The 18,564-nt window shown below is 43.9% G+C and overlaps 1 protein-coding gene across 1 annotated transcript; it reads right to left on the bottom strand.

The window, feature by feature from the left end:
* Positions 1 to 1,384: 1,384 nt before the first annotated feature.
* LOC122113728 (spermatogenesis-associated protein 31-like) lies at positions 1,385 to 18,314 on the bottom strand. Its single transcript, XM_042686803.1, has 5 exons — positions 18,123 to 18,314; positions 16,062 to 16,093; positions 12,100 to 15,570; positions 7,243 to 7,387; positions 1,385 to 1,504 (listed from the first exon to the last, which is right to left on the bottom strand). The coding sequence occupies exons 1-5, from the start codon at positions 18,312 to 18,314 to the stop codon at positions 1,385 to 1,387; spliced, it is 3,960 nt and encodes a 1,319-aa protein (XP_042542737.1).
* Between the last annotated feature and the right edge of the window lie 250 nt (positions 18,315 to 18,564).

Genomic DNA, 18,564 nt, shown 5'->3' with positions numbered 1-18,564 from the left:
GTTGCTTGGTATCCACTTTGGAGGGACACATTTGTTACCACCAGGAAGTTTGCATAGAAAAGAAAAGCATTGAACATACAGTGATTTCCACCCGGTGTCTATCCATCCTCAATAGCCTTAACGATTTAGCATTTGCTTCTTAATGCCACTATGTGTCCTGAGTCATTCCTAAACACGAACTTGCCTCTCTCGTAAGTGAGGATTACCCTGTGTGTCAGACGATGATTAATGTTCTCCCTCCATGAGTTAAACTGTGGCTGTCATTAGATCCTGACAGAAACCAAGTCATTAGATCCTGACAGAAAGCATTTGCCATTTCACTACAAATTAAAAAGTTCTATTACTAAATTACTCATTACAAAAATGAATTACTGGATAATTCCTAGTTTGATGAATACACTAGCAACCTGCTGTCTGAAGACATGAAATGGTGTGCTGTCTTTAGTACTCAAAGTTGTCTTTTTTCTGTTAACATGGATAAATCTTGGGGCAACATGATAAAGTGTTGTAAGGTGAATCATACCAGAAGCCACATTTTGAAATATATAATATTGTTATATAGCTAACAGGCTGTAGTAGGATGCCCGTTGTTACAAAGGCCTGCAGTATGCAAATGTACGTTACAGAACTAGGAAACATGCTAAGGAGGAAAGAAAGAACAAAAACAATACCAACAAGCCAATTCAGCTTCAAAGGAGAGTTGAATTGAGATTCTATGATGACCGGAGATGAGCCAGGAGACCTCAGGGCACAGGACACGATCATGGAGACACACGTGGCATGGAGTCCTGGGGGGTAGGCTGGTCTGGGCCTAAAGAGGTCTGCGCAGAGGGCAGATCCTCAGGAAATTCCCAGTCCCAGGCACTGGACTGACAGATTTAGTAACCTATCAGCCAAGTTCCCACCCCTGCCTCCAGGGATCTGGGCACGCCCATTACCTGGGAGGCAGGTGATGGGCAGGGAGAGTTTTCTTCCCCCAGCATAAAGACAAATGACAGGCCCTACAATTCACCGTGTGGCCAATATGGAGCGGGCCAGACCTGACCTCCTTACTAAGAAAAGTCTGATAAACTTGAACAAAATACAGTATTTCTAGAAGAATTGAAAATATGGGTGGCAAAATTATCACTTGTAACAAAAATCCACCAAGAAGGGATTTAAGATTAAAAGGGAGGCCTTGTTCAAAAACAAAACAAAGCCAATAAGCAGTTAGTAATCCACGAAGAAAGGAAGTCAGAAGATGGAGAGCAACCTAGCTCATACAGAGAACATTCCTACCCAGAGTTCCCCTGATCTACTTATGTAAATGAAAGCTGTGCTGGGCCATCCTTATTGGGTTGGTTTGCTGTAAGTAAATGATGCCCCCATGACACATCGTGATTGGTTAGTATTTCCATGTGAGGGCGCTCAGTTTGCATGTGAAATTAGGGTTTCCTGGCGGTTTATGATGGCAGTTGGGACAGATATGTGCCTGGAGGAGGGCCGCCAAGTTCAGCTTGTGGTCCTGGAGGAAGGAACACAGGAGGACTGTGTGAGACATGGACTCACGGCTGTCACTGTTGGTTCAGACTGGAAGGCCAAGGGGGCCTGGGGCCCTTGCTGGGATCTGCCAGCCTCTCCTGAGGCTCTCAGGATGCCAGTGTGAGTCTGCCCGCAAGTCCTGGTATGGGGTGAGAGCAATTGTGAGACAATCTGGGCTCAGGCAGACGAGGCTGGCATCCGGGGGTTCGCCGAAAAATGGGTTTTGTCCAGCCTCAGTTTCTGTGTGAGGCCATGGAGAAACCCCACATCTTCCCTTATGGGGTGCAAACTCTGCTTCACTTGCTGAGGGACTTTATCCAAGAAAGCTTTCTCCTGCTGGCTGGCAGATGGAGTTTGTCCCTCATAAGTGCACAGGCTCTTGGCCTGCTCCTGACCTTGGGGAGCAGCTCCAGGAAGGGGCTGTGCTGTGAAGACTTCCCTTTCTCCCCCAGCTGGCATGATCATGAGCTGGAATGGAGCTCGGTGCTGAAGCCTACATGGCAAGCCTGGGACCCTGGCTGGAACCCTTCAGTTCATATGAAATCATTTCAATGAACACATGTCGATGAAAGGCAGTATTTTAAGAGCTGTGGATTATACCTCAGAATTGGCCAGTTTAAAAAAAATTGTATGTCTGTAGATGTTTGCTTAAATGCTCTGAGATGATCAAAGCTGAACGTTTGCTAGTTTTACTTTTTTAGTTTTCAGTGATCAGGAACTTGAACATAAACCTATATACCAAAAGTAGTACAATGTAGATACAACTGTATATAGAACAGCTTACAATATAAATATATGATGCAACAGTGACACTAGCTAGGTGCTATGTGTCTGCGATATTAAAATTCTGGACAATGTTGTTTTGGTTTATGAGAACATTTGTGAGTCTTGGCACTTCACAGCATCTTTCCTATGGTGTGAGATGTGCAGTCAATGCCAGGAGACTACAATAATTGAGAGAGAGGGCGTATACACTGACCAAGTTACATTTAAGAATGAGAGGAGACAGCAAACTGAAGTGTACTTATTCCTTCTTTGATGTAACAAAGAAAATTCATGTAACAAAATTTCAGATATGGAAGACGACATAGAAGACAGTACAGATAGTAGATTTGAGTATATACTTTGACATACTTGAGTTATTGTATAAGGGTAAAAATCCTTATTGTATTGATCTGTATGGTCTAGGTGTGTCAATAGTTGTGCTTTCAGGCTAGTGCAACTGCACTTTGTGGTATTCACACGATGTTAGATTCATCCCTGATGCATCACTTGATACACCTTTTTGTCTCACTAAATGATTATATGAACCTAAGTGTGCTATTTTGAAAGTATGTGGAGGATGCAGAATTTGCATTTCTTAAACACCAGATCATGTAATAAAAGAAAAATTTCATGAGAAGATCTCTGAGCATTCCAGAGTTAACACATTTTCTATGGAAAGTCATTGGGTGATTTTGAGCATCTTATTTCCCTCAGTTGTGAAGTGGATGACATACTTTCTGACTCAAGGCTTTCATATGATCCATGTAACTCATGCTGCTGGGTGTTCGCTAGGTGAGGAGAAGAAAGGCAATATTGCCAGAGGGAAGAAAAGAAGTAGAAGGTACTAAAATGCTGTATCTACTAGGACACTAAGAATGCAAGACCCATCTGAGCCAAACTCTACATTCAGTATCTGGCAAGAGTTCCTGGGAATCCATGAAACTTAGGTTACAGTGTCCAGTTGGTATTAAAACAAACAAACAAAAAAAACCCAAGTAACTTCCTAGTACCATTGTGTATTCCAAAACCTAAGCTAGAGAGAGGAGAACTAGGCTTGGGCTTGAGATGAAAGGGCAGATGACTTCAGGTCAGTGTGGCTATGAGGAGACAGAGGGGTGCTACACATTTTTGTTGTTGTTGGGTTTGAACTCAGAGCCTGGGCACTGTCCCTGAGCTCTGTTGCTCTAGCGCTCTACCACTTTGAGCTACAGAACCACTACCAGTTTCCTGATGGTTATTTGGAGATAAGAGTCTCACAGACTTTCCTGCCTGGCCTGGCTTTGAACCACAATCTCCAGATCTCAACTGCCTGAGTAGCTAGGATTATAGATGTGAGCCACCCACTGGTGCCCTGCTGGTGCTATACTTTTGAGTGGTGGTGTCCATTCCTAACTCAACAGCTGTAGGTTAAATTCACCTGAGTCAGCAACAGCTCTGGCTAGAAGAACACTATGGATTTTCATATCTCCCACTTGCACAGATGAAAAGCCATACAATGTGTGAAACTGAGCATCTTTCCAACCTCGGTCAGTACTTATAGGGTTCAATTTTAATCAAGATGCAAACTCTTGCAACAGCAAAATGCATGAATCAGGCCTTTTATTCTTCTTGAGAGCTTCTAACTGTTCTTTATTTACTAGCACACTTTGGACAAGACTGATGCTTGCTACCATTTCTAGCATTTTCCTATGTGTTAACTAAAAAGTATGGAGGAAGGAAGGAGAAGGAGAACACCTATCAGTGCATTGTGATTAGTTTTCTTCAGACACCTGTGCTGCTCTCTGGCCTCTGCCTAGTCTTGGGTATCCATCAGCAGCAGCATGGAGCTGTTCAGAAGCTACAGCATTAGTTTGTTAATCTGGATTTCAGATATGGTCAATCTGCTATAGTCCTCTTGTTTATCCATCCTGAACTCCTTCAGAAAGACTTTGCAACTTTTAGCTACTTTCCATTCTGTAATTACATTGTATCTAATGAAATTGAAGAAACTATCTCATCATGATAAAATTTATAGCTTTTCTTCTGGCTTATTATAAATTTGTTTAGTTTGGCTGAGCACCAGTGGCTCATGCCTGTAATCCTAGCTACTCAAGAGGCTGAAATCTGAGGATCACGGTTCAAAGCCAGCCTAGGCAGGAATGTCTGTGAGGCTCTTATCTCCAATAAACCACCAGAAACCTGGAAGTGGCGCTGTGACTCAAGTGGTAGAGTGCTAGCCTTGAGCTGAAGAGCTGAGGGATGGCATCCAGGTCCAGAGTTCAAGCCCCATGACTGACAAAAAAAAATTGTTTAGTTTCTTTTGAGAATGTTCCCCTATACCAAAAGGCCATGAGTGCTCATAAGGAAAACTCTGGCTAGAAAGTGAATCACCGGATCACTTCATCTCTTTTTAATTTAAGAGCAGGGCATAGAAGGATGACTAGTCAAGTGAACAATTCATGATAAACTAAAACTAGTAAATAAAAAAAATAAATGTATAAATGAGTGTCAGAGATCTCGAGAGACCACAAGGCCAATGACCTCAGAGGGAAGGCTCAGAAATTTAGCATGAATAATAAGGATTTCTGTTCATCCTAACCTTGTGAAGGGTGATATGGGCTCACTCTTGAAGGTATATTAATCCATTCATGCTACCTTGGTACATTATTTTCTTATTGAGCAAATAACAGTTAAATAGACTAAATAATACACATAATTAATTGAATAATACTTAAATTCAAATGTTCCATTACTTTTTAAGTTGATTCTAGTTTAGAAGTATCACATATTTAATGTTACTGCAAGCAAATATTGTTGTAAATTATGGTGGCATAATTGCGGAATTGAGTCATTTTCTCACATTTTAGAATATTTCAAAGATCAGAGATTAATTATAGCTTGAGATCACTCAAGCTATAATTACAACAAATCTTTTGGGTTTTGAAAATTCTGAGCCTGATGTAGTAAGGAAAACCTGTTGGAATGGGTGATGGATACTCAAAATAACCTTCCTCCATATTATGGGATGAGTAGGTTTTGCAGGCAAATCTCTTCCCATTCCCGCAGTGTCTCATTTATCTTGAAACATTGGGCTTCAAGTTATTATTAAGAATTAGAACTATGCCACATATCACAACTTGTTCTAAGAAGTTTATACAGGACAGCTGCTCACTACCTGAAGCTGATGAAATAATTGGACATAGGTTAGGCTACTGCACAGATGAAGTTAGCCAACTTTTAGCCTACCAAATGGCAAAAGAACCTAAAATTTATTGTGTTATATGGTTCTAGAGTACCTCAACAATTGAAGACATATGATTAATTAATATGATTAATTAATATGATTAATTAAAAGTCACCCCACATCTTGTAAGTCTTATTTTGTGACTCTATTTTGGTTTATTCCTTCATTTTATTGATGCATATACTTACTTACTTTCCTGTTAATTTATAGAAAGAATTATTTCTTTAAAAAACCACTAGCACTAAATGTCAGTCTGTGAGGGATCCTGAGTGGGCTGGTTGGAGTCTTATGGGTAGGCCCAACCATTTCCAGGGACCAGGAAGAGAGCAGCAATGTCCAATGGGCTGCATTATCATGACTCTGGACTTTGTCCCCATATTTTCAGTGTTTCTAGGAGCTCCCTACTGAAAAACTTGGTAATTGTAGTGATAGCAATGGGTTAGTATTATCACTGTATATAGACTTTATTTTTGAAATGGCTCCCTTGGATCTTCTAGATTTCTTGCTTTGATGTCAGAAATTGGGTGTCACATATTGATATAATATATTTTATATTTTTAATGCATAGAAACATGTTGCTAAAAATATAGCATCATATAATTCTGAACACCATTTTTTAAAACTTAGATTTCACAAAGTAACACATATCTGCTTGAAAATTTTGACACACAAATGTAAATGTCTAGAAAATATGCATTTGATATCTTAGGTTATTTTCATTATGCTAAATTAAAAATTTGTAAACTATTTGTTTTTGGTGCTGGTCCTGGAGCTAGAACTTGGGACCTAGCCACTGTTTTTAAGCTTTTTTGCTCAAGGCTGTACTCTACCACTTGAGCCATTGCTGTACTCTAAGCTTTTTTGATATTTATCAGAGATAAGGGTCTCACAGACTTTCCTACCAGGGCTGGCTTCAAACTGTGGTCCTCAGTTCTCAGCCTTCTTAGTAGCTGGAATTATCAGTGTGAGCCATTGCTGCCCAGCCTATTTTGTAAAATTTTTACATGTTTGGTATTTCTCATATAAAAGCAAGATAAATGAAATCTACACACTGTATAAGAACAAGCTGGAATAGTCACCATCTTATTCTTACTTTGCACTCTAAATTTATTGAGACTTCAAATCCTCAAATTACCAGAACATTCTATTCACAGAAAGTCATATGAGGGTTTGGTCTATTTCATTCTACATTTTGCTTGTGCAGCTCATTTTGTTGTTTCTACATTTTTGCTATGTAAGGGGACCTTGGTTCAGGCAGATTCAGTGTCATTTGGGATACTGCTGCCTTCCAGCTCTCAGTGCCATTAATCACAGGACCTGAGTGCATGTGTGGTGACAAGAAACATGGACTTGCAGAGGAATGACAGAGAGACCATGGAGAAGACTAGAGGCTCTTTCCTGTTCCCTACAAATGTTTGCTTCCAAGTACTCCTTTCCTGTGGGCATCTGTGAACGCTGAGCCATGAGGTCTAGTAAAGAGAATTGGAATGTCTCAGAAAGCTGGGATTGGCCTGAGAAAGAGCAATTGCTCCCAGCATCACAGAGACCCCAGCTCCTACCCAAAATGTGAGTTAATCAGAATCCAAACTTGCTTGGACCTTGGAGTTCGGTAAAGGCCTAAACAAATTGTGGTTGTTTGCTGCTTACCCCTGCTTCCTAAGGTAAGGAAGTCATTCATCCTAAGATTGCTTCCCATGCTGGTGTCTGTAACTTCAAAGAGATTGCTACCTTACTTTCTGCACGTACTCTCCTGTCACAATCAATAAATACTCTGTGTAATTGGACCTTGGGCATCTGTTGCAGGTGAGAGACACAGGCCCCCGGTACCCTGAAACCAGTTTCACGGTCTGGTTTCCATCATTGCCTTCTTCCCGGTTGCTGTGGGATAAGATGCTCATGGCAGTTTGCAATACTTTCCAGACAGAAGGACCACTGTGGTCCTAGCTCAGATGCTGCAACCATGGACTGTAAAGTCACAAGTGCCCCATGCATGCATCAAAGATGCCATTGGATACAGTGGACAAAAGAATGCTGTGGTTTCACCTTACTGTACGGTGACACATGAGAATGACACCAGCTAAAACAAGCAGAAATGATTAAGTTGTTGCTAGGTTGTGACTCTCAGCCTTTCCAAGACTTGATACTTTCTCTTAGAACATGTATTGGCTGTCTGTTGGTGGAGCAGGAATTTGTTCAGTGCTTCCAATGCAAGAGATGGTTGCACTAAAAGTCTTAGAATCTTCATTTCTCACTTCTTACAGCTACTACTTTAAATTTATGTTCCAGGCTTTTCACAAGATAAAAGTTTAGCATTGGCATAAAGATATTAAATGGCTTCTTACAATATGGGGACTCTCACTCTCTGAAATGTGCATTTTTCCAAATAGTACATAAAATAAAATTCACTAGCTTTGAATCGAAGAAATGTATAACTTGAGAAGGTTGTGTTTGCAGCCTCAACCATACACCACCGCCCTCTGCTGCCAGCGCCATCTCTGGCTAGCCTAGCTGCAGCCAAAGGAACAGGGGGGAAGTAGGGCCTGGAAACCATGGTTCATACCAAGCCAACCATGCAGATCCACTGGTGGTAAAGCCCCCAGGAATCCTGTGGCTACAAAAGCAGCTCGCAAGATCGCGCCCACTACTGGAGGAGTGAAGGATCCTCATTATTACAGGCGTGGTACTGTGAGGTGCTTGGTGAAATTAGACACTTTCAGAAATCCTCTGCTAGCTGATTCCAGCATCTGCTGTAGGAAATTGCTCAGGACTTCCAAACAGATCTGTGCTTCCAACACACAACTATAGGTGTTTTGCAGGAGGCAAGCAGGTCCTATCTGGTTGGCCTGTTTGAAGATACTAATGTGTACTATCCTTGGCCAACTGTGTGACAATTATGCAAAAAAAGATATCCAGCTAGCAAGCTGCATACATGGAGAATGTGCGTAAAGCCACTAAGGGGAGCATTTCATTCTCAAAAAGGTCCTCCCACCCCCGTCTCCCCTTTCCTGTTATGGGTAATTTTGAATGTTAGATTCTGTTTTCCCCACTGGGTCAAAAAGTGACAAGTATGCGATTGCCAGTGGAAAAACAAGGGACAGAAATCAGGTACTGGCAGTTTTTCCATTATTGTGTGAATTTCTAGCATAACTACAGGGATATAAAACATTAATGCAAATAAAAATATTTCAATGAGGGGCTGGAAAGGTGGCTCAGTGGTAGAGTGCTTGCCTTGCATGCATGAGGCCCTTGGTTTGATTCCTCAGCGCCATATAAGCAGAAAAAGCTGGAAGTGGCACTGTGGCTCAAGTGGTAGAGTGCAAGCCTTAAGCTGAAGAGCTGAGGGACAGTGCCCAGAGTTCAGAGCCCACGACCGCCCCCCCCCAAAAAAAAAATTCAGCGAAAAAGTTTCAATTTTACAACAATTATAAATAAACCTGTTATTTTTTTTTCTTCAGCTCAAGGCAACTGCTTTATCTCTTGAGGCACAGCACTACTTCCAGTTTTCTGAGTGGTTCATTGGAGATAAGAGTCTCACGGACTTCCTGCCTGGGCTGGCTTTGAACCACGATCCTCAGATCTCAGCCTCCTGAGTAGCTAGGATTACAGGCTTGAGCCACGGGTGCCTGGCAAACCTGTTAAATGTTTCTGGACAAAAAATTTGGATTCTAAAATTTGGCTATTGTGCATAGCATAACTTTAAGAATGAGTATACCAATATCTTTCTCTAGTAACTCTTTTGGAGTTCTATTTTTAATTTTGGAGAAACCACCATACTGATTTCCATAATGACTAAATTAGTTTACATTCCCATATACAGTGAATAAGGAGTTCCATTACATGTCAAACAATTCTTCTTCGTTTGTGATCTTGACTTTTTTTTTTTTGCCAATCCTGGGGCTTGAACTCAGGGCCTGGGCAATCCCTGAGCTCTCTCTGTGCTAGCATTCTACCACTTGAGCCACAGAGCCACTTCCAGCTTTTTCTGTGGTACTGAGGAATCGAACCCAGGGTTTCATGCATGCTAGGCAAGCACTCTACCACTAAGCCACATTCCCAGCCCATCTGGACTTCTTTCGAAAAGAATCTGGTGAGCCAATTTGCCAGTTTTAAAAAAATAGGTTATATATACATGTCAGGATTTTACTTGAGCATTGAGAATGAAATGTTATTTGCTGAAAAATGTATATGAGGTGAAACAAGCCAGTCCCACAAAGATAAGTACCACATATTTTCTGTCATTTGTGGAAGCTAAGGAAAGCAAACCAAAACCTCCAAGGCCATAATAGAGGGACTACAGAGGTGGAGAGGTGAAGATGACTAAATAAATTTTCTGCATTGGTTAAAATGACAAAACCCTCTACTATGTACAATTTAATGCTACTAAAAACTCAAAAAGTTATCTTAAATATTAGATGAAATCTTACATAAATTTTTTACTTATATGAGATAATATTCTGTCTTCTCAGAGCCTGAGGGAGTTGGCCCATGATACTGATATGATGAAAGCTCAAATCACAGTAAAGGAGCATGCAAAAAAAGTCCTATTAAGGTATGTGGAACAAGGAACATTTTGCCTTCCAAAAATGTTGTAGACCTGAAAGGGGCAATTGGTAGTTTTAAAGCCAGGATTTTTTCAAACTGACAAAAAGTCCCTGCCAAAAGGTAACAAGATTCCGGTAAAATGTGCCTATGGCCTAAGGCATAGAGCTCTTTAATGTAACTAATTGGCTCAGAGCTTGTCTCAAATGTACGATGGTAGCTTTTGGAAGAACAGAAGACGAAGTGGTATCATCTGATGAAAGAGGAACAATTGCCTGCATCTATCTCCACACATTTTCTTGAGGGTCACACCAAGACTTCAGTATGATATAGCTACTCTGATCCAGACACTACTAACCTCAATACCCTCTTTTGGGTAGGTCAGCATCTGTTTTATTCAAAATGGCATGTGGATTTATAAGAATGCAGAGTAAAAGGTCTAGTTTTGAGCAGCACTTCAACTTTACTTCCAGAAGGGGCCTACCCTCTGCGTGTAGGAAGTTTCTGGTATAGATTGCCTGAGTCCATAGATTTCTTGTATATCACTGAAAGATGTTTTTTTACATGGGTAACATTTTCCTGATTTCACTTCAGGCTGAGTTTTTGTGTGTGCACGCACCAGACTTGGGGCTTGACTCAGCTTTTTTTGTTCGTACTCATTACCTTACTCATGTAACTGTAATCCCTCTATTTTTACAATAACATTAAAAAAAAAGATTCCTCAGCTACCACTCTAACTCATGAAGGTGAATTAACCTGAATTGTAGACAAAATCTTGTCTGAACCTGAGTTCAGGTGGAAAAATACTTTAGCCTCTTAAAAATTTCTAGGATTCACTCTTCTGGACAATAGCTTCCAGGTCTGCCTCTGCTTGCTGGAAATTCCATGGAACCCCAGCTTCAGTTGCCCAAAGGAGAACAAAGGAGCTGGCAGGATCACTAGAAGTGATTCACAGCATTGCCCTCCCCACTGAACCCTAGTATTCAGGGGCTGAGAGAGTCTCTGACTTTGTTAGCAGCCACAAGGTGCATGCAAGATGATCCAACTGAATGAAGTTCATCAGGCTGAAGAACATTGTGGTAGGCTGTCTTCCCAGGCTTCTTTAGCACAAATCCTAAAGGCTTCCTAAAGTTTCTGTGGTATAAAAATGGTGCATTGATGTTTCCCTTATTGCAATATCTAGTATATATCTGAGTCAAGCAGAAAAATGGTGCATTGATGGTTTCCCTTATTGCAATATCTAGTATATGTCTGAGTCAAGCAGAAAAGGTCAGATAAGGTGATGTTAGGGAAATGAACCCTAAGCTATGTATTCAAATGTTTTTTTCTTTCATGTTTTTCTTTCATGCGATTGTTTCTAACACATTTATAAGATTATTTGTTGCTTTGTATGTCCCTCCCCACAGTATAACCCCTGCTTTCACTGTATTTGATGTCGGTATAATTTGTGGAGGGGGAGGGGAAAAACAAATTGTTTAAATAGGGATACAGGTGGACCCATTGCAACAATGAGATGTACAAGTCGTTATGTCGAAAAATGAACTTTACAACTTTGGTGCGGGGGGGGGGGGGGGAGGTAGGTAGCTAGCGGGGAGGATTGGGTGGGGGGGATAGGGGGGGAAGATGGGAAGGGATGGGAAGGGGAAACAAAGGAGGAGGCTACAATGCTTGATAAGAAATGTACTCATTATCTTGCCCATGTAATTGTAATCCCTCTGTACAGTATTTTCACAATAAAAAGATTTTTTTTGAGTCACAAAGAAAAAAAAATGGTGCATTGAGGGAATGTGGGCTGAGGGTACCCATCCCTTCTTAGAAGCTGCTTTGAGGAAGACCACATATTGACCATCTCTATCCCAGTTCGTAGCAAAGAGAGAAGTCACTACATCTCATGAGCCAATTTATTAAGAAGCAATACATATCGGTGAAAGAAGTAGTCATCCGTTGACAGAGGATGGACTCATATGAAAACGATAGTATTACTACTCATGTGCTGGAAATTATCCTGAGGAAAATACACCCCACAAGAGACTACATGAGAGGGGTGGCACGTATGGCCACAGAGGACACCAGCGACCTGACAGTGCCGTGGGCAGTGGACGTGGTGGCCTGAGATGTTTGTACCCGTTTGCCTCTGTTGGCAGGGACTATTGACTAGAGACACAGGCCTTCTGGGAAGCAAGGGTGTCCCCCTGCTATCCCAGTAGCTGACTCTCCTGTCACTGACAGGATGGCGGTGGCCAATGGGGCTCCTTTGGTGGTGACAGACTTTACTATTCCAAACTGGGCATTGTTCCAGGTAGGAAGGAGCCGCGTGGTAGTGGGAATGTCTCTCCGTGGGGACTTGGAATTCTTTGTGCACAGTTTTCTTGGAGAGAGAACGTTCATGTGGACATCCAACCTTTTCCTCGAGGATCCGTGCAACATTGCTCATGAGTGTCTGGGTTTCAGACAATTGACTGCTCTCAAACGTATTGCTTGTGGGTACATCTTGGGTCTGGGTACTGGTTGATTGGATCTTGGACTTCTGCGGGGAATCTGCCTGGCTTTTTCCCTTACCAGGGAAAAAAGACATAAAAAAATTCCTTATCCGGTTGCCAAAAAACTGACTCTCTGGAGGAGGCTGCTCTTTCTCCGGCTCAGGGAGACAAGACCTCTTCCTCGTGGTGCTTGGTCTCCTGACCTGGGCAGGTGTGCTCGGCTTCTGGCCGTGGGAAGGCTCGGTTTCTTCGGTCTTTACCTCCTGAATCTTTATTCTGGGCCTCTCAAGGCTCTCTTCCTTATCAGGTTCACTGAACATCTGGCTGTACCATGGGTCTTGCTGCTCAGATGTCTCCGACTCTTGCTGTTTCGGGACGTCCCCTCCATTTGGTAACGCAAGGCAGGGATTATAAATGGATGTGCTGCTCCCTGAGAAGTTCCGGGAGCTACCCAGAGAGCTGCGGGAGGGCAGCATGTGCGCAGAAAACAGCACTTCAGGCCCACAGTTTTGCAGGAATGCATCAGTCTCGCAGTCCTGCAGGATGACGTCCAAAGGTGGGCTTTGGCTTCGACCGCTGGACTCTGCCTGTCCTTGCAGGCATGGGTCTCGTGGATGCTTAGAAATTCTGGAGGCGGGGAGTGCAGTTTGAGTGGCTCTCAGCACTTCCAGACTTCGCAGGTTCAAATGACTGGAGTCCACGTCTGTCACGTAATTGGGCTCTTCCTCTTCATCCTCTGCCATTTCCCTGAATTCGTCTGTTCTTCCAGGCGTGGACTCCACAAAGACCTCTCGTATGGAGACACCGTGGCAGAGGCTCTCTGTCTTTGGGGATTCTGATCTATCTGTTTGGGGACTTGTAATCGGCTCTACACTGCTAGCTTCGGACCTGGGCGCAATGTCTCTGTGCCAGGATCTTCCCACAAGGCTGTAAGGTTTGGGCTGAGAAGGCGGTCCACCTTCCTGTTCAAGTGGCGCTCCCTCGGTGGGCGCCTGGGCATAACTGCAGAGGATCCTCCGCAGACACTCGAGCAGAGGGGAGGGGAGGGCAGTCGGGGCGGCCGCGCCTTCCGTCTTCCCTGTCTCCTTCGCGGGCGCTCTGGGAAAAGCTTCTCCCGGGACCTCGACCCCCTTCACTGTAGGGTTTGGCTTCGCGTCCTTACAGGCCACGTTCTGAGAAGCTTCCGGTGACACTGACACGGGCGGAGCCCTTTTCAAAGTCAGCTGATTCAAGGACTTGAGAACCTTCAGGAACAGGCCCCACTTGTGCCTCACCCAGAGCTTCCTGATGTGCGCTTCCAGCAGCTGGCGAGCAGCAGCATCGAAGTGGGTAGTCTGCGGGGAGCTGGTGCCGGGTGCCCCCTCCGTTTCCAGGCTTGAGTGGGAGTTTTCAAAGGAGGACAAGGAAGAGTCTAGAACGCCCCTGGGCTGATTCGCTTTCACAGGGACCTTGCCGGCATTGATCTGCCCCCATTCCCTGTTTGCATGGATTTGGAGCAGGTCTTCCGGACGACACTTGTCTGAATGCATGGGGCAAACATAATCTGAATCACTGCTTGAGCCAAGAAATGATTCAGTCAAGTCAGTGAAGGAATCTAGAGCATCCTCTGAGCTTTCTGTATCTACCTCTTTAACGACTCTGCTCAGACAAGGTCCCTTCTTCCATCTGGGGAATGTTGTTGCTGAGCAGTCTGAGATGGCTTTCTGTGTAGCCTGGCAGCTCTTATCTGCCTGGCCTCTCCCTGGCAGTTTGTCAGGAGACAGTTGGATCATGCATTGTGTTCTATAGCAGTGCTGTGTGAACCTCTCTTGGAGGTGATGCTCCAGCTTTTTCTGGAACTCAAAACTAATAAAATCCCCTGGGAAGTTGACAAAGTGTCTCTGGTCTGGAGAGCCCTGGTTGTGGTTAAAGACCTTGAGAGACTGTTTGACTGCAGGGGGTAAAGCTCTCTGACTTTCCTTGTGCTTCTTCAGAAGGTGACATTCTAGCTGCTGAATGACAGGTGGAATCATACATTTGTTACCTTCCTGTGTTGTAGGGCTAGAAACTGGAGATGAGTGGCATGGTAGCATTGGTGTACAAGATGGAAGATGGGCATGGGCTTGGGTCTCTGCCACTGGTGGAGTCAAAGCTTGAGATTGTACTAAGTGGTGTAGCAAAGGCTGGGATGGAAACAGTTGTGGCTGTATATTAGGCTGGACTTGTATCGGAATGTAGCTAGACAATCCATTGAATAAAATAGAGGGTAAGTCTAGTGGATGACCAGACAGCCTCACAGGAGCCACCAGGGACTCACTGTGAAGAAACGGAAGGCCCCAGAACAGCTGGCTGCATTTCGGTTGTAAGTGTTCCCCCAAGAAAATATACTCCTGGGAATCAGGAAGCTGCTCTGGTTTTGTGTTCCAGAAAGGCTCTGGCATGGCAGTGTCTTGTTCACCACCCAGTGACTTCATCATGTTCCCCAGAGAATCCAGAGGGTGTTCTCTTTCCTGACAAGCTTTCAGCTTTGCCCTCTTACTAATTACTATCTCCAGCATCTCCAGGATGTCAGAGTTGAAGGCTGGGATAGGAGAAGGCACCCTAGAGCCATTGATTGGAGAGCAGCTCTGTGGGGTGGTTTCTGGTGGGACTTCTATGATGTTATATAGAGGAAGACCCAGGTTTGAATTAGGCCTGGATGGAAAGTAGTCCACAGGTTGAGGAGAATGAGAATGGGGAGAAGAATGTGCAGGTGAGCATGATAAATGTTCTCCTAGAGCAATCAGTGGCTCTGGAGGCCGAGACACACTCTGGGATGTCTGTGACTCAGTGGAAACTGAGGAACCCATCTGGACTAGTGACCAGGTAGAGTCCAGAGGCTGCAAAGCCTTGGGTGAAGGAGCTGGGGAAACTTTTGAGGACATGGTGCTGGAGAATGTGTCGTCCTCATAGTACCTAGCTGATGGCGTGGAGGTAGTAGATTCTGAGTTGAAAATTTCACTTAGGGCACCTCCTTTTAAGAAATGCTGAAAGCTTCTGGTATCATGGAGCTGCCCTAGGTAGCTGTAGGAGACAGGAGACATTTTATTCAGCAACAGGCCCAGGAGGATGGGCAAGGGTGATTACCTGCTGTCCATAGCACACAGAACCACCCCCTTATTGTGTGTGGTATGGGTGGGTGAGTGTGTGTGTGTGTGTGTGTGTGTGTGTGTGTGTGTGTGTGTATGAGAGAGACAGAGAATGAATCCTGGGGCTTGAACTCAGGGCCTGAGCACTGTCCCTGAGTTTTTATGCTGAAGGCTAGCACTCTACCACTTGAGCCACAAGTTCAACTTCTGTCTTTGCTTGTGTGTATGTGTGTGTGTGTGTGTGTGTGTGTGTGTGTGTGTAATTGGAGATAATCTCATGAACTTTCCTGCCCTGGCTGGCTTCACACTGTGATCCTAGATCTCAGCCTTCTGAGTAGTTAGGATTGCAGCTGTGAGCTCTCTTCTCTGTAGTCTCCTTCTCCAGCTCTATAGGCTGGGGCTTCAGTCATATCCCATCCTCCATACCTGGAAAGTCTTTTCCCATCCCCATTGCAACCCTGGAGTAGAAATGCAGGCACAGGGACAGCTGGAAAATCCTTACCAACTCAGAAGGGAAACTAGATCATGAATCTCTTCAAGGTGTTCTCGAGCGTCTTTGCAAGCTAGAAACAGAGACTGTGGTTATAGCAAACAAGAGAGGGTCCCTGGATCTTACAGGACACAAACATCCCTCTATTAAAAAAACATGGAAGATCATACTGGATCCCGTCTCAGTGGTCATGGCCACATGACTGGTGGCAGTGCTAATAGGGCATAGGGAGGGGTAGTGCTTTGTTTATAAGGTACTTTCAACTGTGCCAGTCTCCATGACCTGTAGAACCTCTCTTGGGGGACAGGGAGGTAGGACCCCTCATTTCTAACATAGTTCTTAGGGAAGTGAGTAGGTCCACATGTGGGCTATAGCCTCTTAGCCCCTCCCCACTTTGTGCCACACCCAGCCCCTGGCACATCACAGCCTCATTCCAAGCAGAGCTCCTGAGAAATGTCTCCAGTCTTTTTTTTTTTTTTTGGTCATGGGGCTTGAACTCTGGGCCTGAGCACTGTCCTTCAGCTCTTCAGCTCAAGAATAGCGCTCTACCATTTGAGCTACAGCACCACTTCGTTTTCTGATGGTTTTTATTGGAGATAAGAGTCTCATGGACTTTCCTGCCCCAGGCTGGCTTTGAACTGTGATCCTCAGATCTCAGCCTCCTGAGTAGCTAGGATTACAGGCGTGAGCCACTGGCGCCCGGCTTAGTGTCTCCAGTCTTGACAGGAAATTCCCCTGAAGGACTAACAAACTGACATCCCTTGTGACCTGGCTCTGGTTGTCAGAGACAGGTGAGATCAAAATCCCCTTGGGAGAAAGGGCAGAGCCTACCTTTCAGAGTTCCATGTTTCTTCCTGTTCTTGAAGTGTTGTTTCTCCATGTGATGAGAAACAAGAAAGAGTCTTAAGATTCCTTTTCCCTTCTCTGTCTAGACAAAACTAACTATTCACTGCTCCTGGATAAAACGACATTCTGTCTTCACCTATGTCCTTTCATTTCTTTTATTTTAGTGTGGCAAAAATGATTTTCTGTCTGTCTTGGAATATCGTTGGGATTTCTACCTGAAGTAAAGACTTACCACACAGGGCATCAGTACCATTTCTCTGCTCAGGATCGCACATTCAGCTCTCAGCTGGCAGGATAACTCTTTGCCTCCTAAGTCCAGAGGCGATTCTCGCTTCTGATTTTCCAAGAGCTTAGGCTGTGATCCTCAGATCACATTATAGGTGTGAGCCTTTGGATCAGCCCTACACTGGGGAAAGGTGTGGTACACAGTCCTTTCTCAATTCCTCACTCTCAGGAGCCCAGTCCTTGGTTGATGAGTTTCAGGGTTTGACTGCCCTGGCGTTTGCTGCATACCACACAGGCGGCCTGATGGCTCAGTAGATGACCTCATCCTCTCACCCTGCCCTGTTCTGTCAGCCCCTAGAAGGATGCTCTCTCTCCTTTCCTGTGACTTCCCCTCTCCATGGTCTTGGAGAGGTGGAAACATCAGTAGAGAAACTAACATTTAAAAAATTATCTTTTAATTGTACAAAGAAGTTGCCATTTAACGCTTATGAATACAATATATCTAGATTAATGTCACATCATTCACACCCATCCCTCCCTTACCCATCTCTTCCTTCACTCTTAATTTTGTAAGATATACATTGGATTGTCTGCATTTTCTCTCTTCTCCATCTACTCCTTTTTCCCCTTCACCCAACCCTTTCAAGTACAGCTAGTACTTGAACATTTTGCTGAACTACCATCTCCCTTGAATCTATATTTCATTTAATGCATTTCTAGATACTTGTATATCACCCAACAGATTTACTTATGAGTTTGTTAGCTAAATCTAAGAGAAAACATGGATCCTTTGTCTCTGGGCCTGACTTACTTTACTTAACAATTTTTCCAAGTCTTTTTTAACACATGGTACAATATCACTTTCAAATGGAGTAGTAAAATTCCATTGTCTATAATTGTATCCCTTTGGGGGGGGGGTGTCTTACCTTCCTTAGTTTCTTCTTTTTCTTAGGTGTTGGTGCGGATGGATTTCCCTTGAAGCAGGGCAGTAGTAGTAGCAGGAGGAAGAGCCCCACTCCACATACAATGGCAAGGATCATATCCATTGCCAAAGTGATGAGGTCAGGGCTCAGCCATGGTATATGAACGCTTTTCAGTGACAAGAGAAGATTCTCCATCATCTGGATCGCACTATTGCTCTTGAGCAACTGAGCTCTGGGAGTTTCCTTTGGCCATTTATAGTAAATGAAGGCCTACATCACAAAGGCCTGGATTTCTAGTAAGTCACAAAGAGGGAGGAGTGATATGTAACAAAGCCTTCCCCTGCTGCTAGCTCAGCAAGTTCTATACTCCTGGGTCCTTAGTTTCCCACCTCCAAGTTCACCTACTCAACCTGTCAGAGGCATACTTCCATCCATTTCCTGTGCC

The sequence above is a fragment of the Dipodomys spectabilis genome, unplaced genomic scaffold (genome assembly GCF_019054845.1).
Source record: "Dipodomys spectabilis isolate Male_0828 unplaced genomic scaffold, ASM1905484v1 ptg000098l, whole genome shotgun sequence".
Taxonomy (NCBI): domain Eukaryota; kingdom Metazoa; phylum Chordata; class Mammalia; order Rodentia; family Heteromyidae; genus Dipodomys; species Dipodomys spectabilis.
This window is presented reverse-complemented; position numbering and strand designations above follow the sequence as displayed.

Excerpts from the sequence above, each read along its gene's own strand:
- LOC122113728 (XM_042686803.1), bottom strand. The coding sequence starts at position 18,314 with ATGGAGAATCTTCTCTTGTCACTGAAAAGCGTTCATATACCATGGCTG. Across the intron at positions 15,571-16,061 it reads GATGGGAAAAGACTTTCCAG|CTACCTAGGGCAGCTCCATG; the intron begins GTATGGAGGATG and ends TGTCTCCTACAG. Across the intron at positions 7,388-12,099 it reads GGTGTCCTCTGTGGCCATAC|CAACCGGGAAGAAGGCAATG; the intron begins GTGCCACCCCTC and ends CTTATCCCACAG.